The 5,920-nt window shown below is 39.7% G+C and overlaps 1 protein-coding gene across 1 annotated transcript; it reads left to right on the forward strand.

Moving 5' to 3' along the window:
• Positions 1-295: 295 nt before the first annotated feature.
• LOC124655714 lies at positions 296-5,463 on the forward strand. Its single transcript, XM_047194567.1, has 13 exons — positions 296-354; positions 705-790; positions 950-1,141; positions 1,225-1,367; positions 1,475-1,744; positions 1,827-1,981; positions 3,711-3,772; positions 3,871-3,939; positions 4,023-4,196; positions 4,270-4,394; positions 4,474-4,842; positions 4,986-5,128; positions 5,406-5,463. Exons 1-13 carry the CDS (start codon positions 296-298, stop codon positions 5,461-5,463), a joined length of 1,905 nt encoding a protein of 634 aa, XP_047050523.1.
• Positions 5,464-5,920: the final 457 nt, after the last annotated feature.

The following is a 5,920-nucleotide window of genomic DNA, read 5'->3' on the forward strand; positions in this document are numbered from 1 at the left end:
ACATCAAGTATCTAATCTGGGCAATGCTATTTTGGTTTGGGATACTAATCCCTATATTGTACTCCGTATATCAGATCTGCTTGGTCTCTTCGACAGTTATCCATGATGTTCTTAATACAATTGTCTGATGGATTTACTAATGTGGTCCTTTGCGCTTGGTGCTGCAGCTTATAAGTATTTCACTAATCTGCACGTGCAACATTACTAGTAACAAACAGGGGGACAAAAACCTCCAACCCTAGCTGGCAGGGCACGCTGTGGAACATTCCGCAATCTCGATCGCCGAAGACCGGCGATGTCTGTTTTCTCCAGTTCTGCCCCTGCTCCTTCCCCAGCTGCGAAAAGCTGCGCGTTGTGAGTGTCTCTATCTCCTCATGTGCTTAATTGCTCATGGAGCAGTTGTCCAATCGAGTCGATCCCTCATAGACTCGAAGATTCTAACTCAGTTATGTTTCAGTTCTGTCTCCAATCTCCACTGCGGATTGTTTTTCCGTCAATCCATTGTTGTTTTTCCGTCAATCGTAGTCACCCCCTCTCTAATCACATCAATAATTAGGTCAATTTACCAATTTTAGATTTCAGTTTCTGCTTTCCTTTAACCCAACTCTCTGATTGTGCCATTTATAAAATATAATGGGATTTCGTGAGGTTTGTTTATTTAAATAGGTATGCACATATATTTTCTGAGATATTTTATGTCGCAGAACTGCAGAGATCACCATCACGGAGGAGAGCAGCGGCAGTCGGCGGACCTTTCGTGTGGATGAATCCGTTTTGAAGAAGTGGCAATGTGAGTCCTGGATCGATCTTTGAGCTCTCTTGTTGCAGCTGGTTCTTCCTTTCATTTCTTGTACTTGCTAGGGCACAGTACTGCACGCCTAATTAGCTGCTGGGTCACTCACGATGTGCTCGTTTATCATGCATGTTCTTTTTAATTCTTTTCATTTAGTTGAACGGGATATGATAAAGGAGCAAGACGATGAGGAACAGAAGTACAGGAATGAGATGAAGGAAAAGATGATGGATGCTGCATTCATACCGGAAGCATTTGGTGACCCAGTCAGCATTTACCAAAAACCACACCACACTGACCAAGCTTCACTTTTGATATCCAGTGTTGTCTCAATTGCTTTGTTCAATGGTGATTATTCTGCTATATGCATAAGATTATCCATTCTTCTGCATTCCTTACCAGTTAATGATCTAAATCATGATCCTGTGCAGGAGACGTGTTGGTATATGCATGCTCCGGAATAGCTGTACGCCACTGGCATGGTAATATAAAAGATTTCCATACAATATTTGCGACTTCTGCACGTTTGGCCCAGAAATTTAATGACAATAGAACCAGAGATGATAATTTGAGGGTTGGTGCTTCTACTCACTGTTGTCATATTTATTTTGCTTCGCGTATCTTGAAGATAATTGGGGTCAATCATTCTGTGATGTTGTACTGAGGGTTTTCTCACTGTAGATCGAAGTTCGTACTTCTGATAATAGAACTCTAGTTGGCTTTTTGGGACTATATGATGAAAAGAATGGTATCGCTATTGTCACGTCTTTGAGCGTTGAATGTGTCTACACTATGGATACCTGTAATCCTGTGGATCTGTCCCGAGGCCAACCCGATGGTGAGCTATTTGCATTTGGCTGTGCTACCAATGGCACTTTGATGAGAGCAAATTGTTCCCATCCTGTTTTCGAGGATAAAGACCTTGTGTCAGTCAACTGTATGATAACAGAGGTACACTCTTGCATTTGTTTTCTTGCTTCTTTGGCATTATTTGTGCCAACCTTTTCCTTTCTGATTCCTGACACTTTACTAGAGTGGATGTGGAGGGCCAGTTATGTATTTTGACTTTGGTGAATCTGTACATATTGATATTGCTGGGCTTATCGTTGAATCTTGTCAAGGCAAGATCACCCTTCTATCAGCGAAGAAACTTCATAATTGGTTGCAGCATGTTCTTCTGATAACCAGGTATATCTTCTTTGCAAGTCTAATATTTATGAGCCACTAGTAAATAGTCCGGGCAGAAAACATATAAAAACATTAATTAAATTGTTGCCCTATTTGTTGAGTGAGCACTTAGAGCTAGTTCCATGCAAGTAGGTTCTCCGACAGAAATGGTTATTTAGAAGAAAGATTGTAGAGGGAAAGAACCTATTCAAGTAACATCTTAGCCGAGGAATAATAAAATTATATTTTATGCGTAGCACTCACCCAAAGAACTTGGCAGCAACCTAAAATAAGTGGCAATAACATTGGGAGACTGTTCCAAACTTGAAATTTAAATGCAATCACCATTTAAGACACAACTAGTGCAGAAACAGGATATACTATGTTCTAGAATAATCACTACTTGTTTGTCTTTCCAAACAAATAACAAAAGGAACACTTCTTACAAAAGATAATGTTCATTGAACTATTTACAGTTATGCTACAGAGGTTGTAGCTCATGCTCAATACTACCACATTAAAATTCATTTATCATACCAGAAATGTAACTAACATAGTATGGTGGCATGGTCTATACAAAGGTCACGAAAATTAAGATGCAGTAGCTTATTATTTGCGTGCCGCTTGTCCAAGAAGCAGCAACTTGCTTTTTTCCATCATATTTTGAATCTTGCTATGCATGTCGATCCAATGCCAAGAAGTATTGGCCACTCTCAGGTTCATTCGTAGTTCAATTTTTTGGTTTGGAAGTTTGTAGATCAACCCATCTGTTGCCCACAAAATGCATTTTAGACTTATAAGTTGAAGAAACAAAAGACAAATCAATACTGCCTGTAGTGATGGATTTAACTTACTGCCTTTGCCACTATCTCAGCTTGTGCTGGAATGTGTACTTTAACCTCAGATTAAGAGAACTACTTACTTGGGAAAGTATCAAGTTAACAATTATCTAACATTGGCACTCCAGGGCAAGTACAAAACAGATATGTTGAGTTCAACTCAAAATAGGTAAGAGGCACCGCTAGCCAACACCAACAACAAAGAGTTTAGACAAAGCTGTACATGTATTGTGGAGTAACATCCAACATGGTCTACGACCAATGTACAACTAAACAGGCATACAACGGGTTGCTGAATACCACCACAGTATCATTTTATTACATGTCTATAGTCCACTGCAGCAAAGTAAATTATCATCAAACTATCACATTGCATAAATATAATGATGATTACAAGGTAGAATGACAATGTCAGGTGGGATCCAACTGGTGACAGACTTTGAATGGTATTACCAAAGTCTATAGGAACTGAGAAAGAAAACAATAGACATATGCAGACCAAAAAGACAGAATAGGAAAAAACTAACAGAAGGGCAGGCCAGATAAAGAGCCAATTATTACAGAAGACTACATACGCATGGTAGATCCAGAAAATATATAGAGCAAGAATATGAAGTCCAAAGGCTTTGCTCATAGGCTCGTGGGTAGTTTAGTCATGTTTGTTCAGGAAGTTTATTTGCCTATGTGCAGTGTTCTATAAGTATTGACTTCATATTCATCTTCATCTTCATCCTCACGTCATTTTTTTAACATCTTCATCCCCACGTCATTTAAAAAAAAATTATAAGTTGATATCCAAGTATTATTGAATTTTTATAAGTTGATATCCGAGTATTATTCATACTTGTCTCCTGTTGTAAATTTTGGTTTATGTGCACTTTTTAACCTGTATTCAACATGTTTCTTTGCAGTACAACTTCCCACTTTCGTGGATATTCATTGCCTGAAGGTGTAGAAACAGTCATCCCTTCAGGTGTGAATTATCATGCTTGCCACCATTCTAAATGTTGCCTGCTGGCCATTAATTTTGCGCACCATATTGATTATGTGAATGACACCTTGTTGCATCAGGATTTATGGTAGAATCTAAGATTCTTCAGTCCTTGGGCTATCCCCTGCCGCCGCCACTCTTGTTTGAGCGTAAGTGGTGCTTTTATATTGCTCACTTCTCCCTTGTGCACTTGTTCATTGCTAACTTGTGTACGCCTGTCCTAATAAACCAGTCAATGGGAGATTGGCTGGTAGTTTTGAAGAGCATTTTGGTCAACTTCATTATTGGGAAGGGTACCCTTTCGATTTCTCTTACGATTATGGGAGGTATCCTATCTGGGATCAACTTGGTGGAACATTAACTCGGCAAATTTCCGAAAGTGTTGTCTCGGTTGCTTCATTCAAGGGTGATGTTTACAGTTTTATGCAGTAATAGTATTTTATCCTCACTAACTAATGCTCAAAAGTTCTGATGTGCAGATAACAAGAGGTGTTTTGCTTGCACAGGCCTGCTTATAACAGGCGGAGACTGCCAGTTTGTTCTTACTTCGGCCAGTTTGGTCAGGACTGGTGCTGTTGAAGGCGAGATTGATGAGAAGTTGACGGTTAGTGACCCTATTCAGTTTTCTTGGTCAAGTTAGGTGATGCTAAATTAGTTGAGCGTGATCGCTATGTTTGTTGCAGATTGAGGTGTTCCTCCCGCCAAACCCCCCCGTGGAGGGGTTACTGGAACTGTATCATCAAAGTTACAACATTGCCCTTGTCCGTCTAAAACGTGATCCCATTGCTGGTATTTCTCCAGAAGGAATCTTGAATGTCCAGCAGTTTAGAGATACAGAGTGGATGGCAGATATGCAGGATGACAATATGATAAGGCGTCGCCGTGACAGGCATCAGGTAGTAGCTATTGGGCGTGCGACTAAACAGTCTCATGGATTATTGATGGCATCAATTGGTGAATTGAAGGGTAAATACAAGGCGTTTCTCTCTACTGGTATGTCAAAAAAGCCTTATTGCCCAGACCTTCGTTTGTCCACATGTCAAATCAAGAAGGTACAGTGGTAAATTTCCCTGGTCATTCTTTACATGGTACGGATGTGGATAGTTAATCTATTGAGCAGTATGTTCAATCTATTAATACATCTACTGAACTGTTGGCACAAGTTCTTGTAACTGTCTGTGCTCTTTGCTATTAGGTTGGAATTGGAGGCCCCCTTATTAGTTTGCATACAGGCATTTTCTTCGGCATGAACTTTTATGATGAAAGCAGAACAACTCCTTTTCTGCCAAGGAAGGAGATTCTAACAGTTTTGATGGAGGGGTTTGATCTGTTAGAAAGGTATTTTTTTATTCCAAGCTTATTGCAGACACATATATGTGTTGTTTAGGTTTTCAGCACCAACTTAAATAGAACATATGTTGGACAGTTCTACTTTGGTCGGTCGTCCCTTAAAGATGGATTTGTCTTCCAAGACCCTAAAGAGAAAGAGAAACCAGTAAGTAATTGTTCTGTTTCTCAATGCCAATTGCTTTTGGTAGTATATACCATCTATTCAACAATGAACTTATATTAAAAGTAATCCTAAAAAACTTGTAATTTTTTTTTCTGATGGCAGGTGGCCTGTGTCCAAGCCATATTGGTTTCTTGGTGGTCAAGACCATCCTGTAGACTAGCTTGTTGGAAAAGTTCTCATGTAGAGGTGAAGCTGCTGCTGGAATGCTCTCAGATGTGCAAGTATCTATTTATGGTGTTTGTCTATGTGTATCCTTGTGAGGTATTTAAGGACATATTTGTCCTAGCAGGAGATTACTCAGGATTCTTCAGTCCTAGTAAGAGTAGGGAAGTTTAATGTATGTGCTAGTTCGTGTTGGAGCAGTTGGCTAGACATTCAGATATCTTTTGAAGTAAAACATGTAGCCTATCCCTTGATTCTCGTGACCAATCAAATATCTAGCTAAAGCTGTACCCAACTACTTCTCATTCTCTTATGACCAGTTTAATCCCTATAGCTTCCCCGATCTTGGTCGCCTGCCCATCTTTGTTGTATTGCTTGCCGCTTCCCATGAATAGCTTCTGCATAACTTCTGTTTGTTGTGAACTAGCTCATGAACTTATAATAGCTACGGCTGG

Source organism: Lolium rigidum, chromosome 5 (genome assembly GCF_022539505.1).
Source record: "Lolium rigidum isolate FL_2022 chromosome 5, APGP_CSIRO_Lrig_0.1, whole genome shotgun sequence".
Classification (NCBI taxonomy): domain Eukaryota; kingdom Viridiplantae; phylum Streptophyta; class Magnoliopsida; order Poales; family Poaceae; genus Lolium; species Lolium rigidum.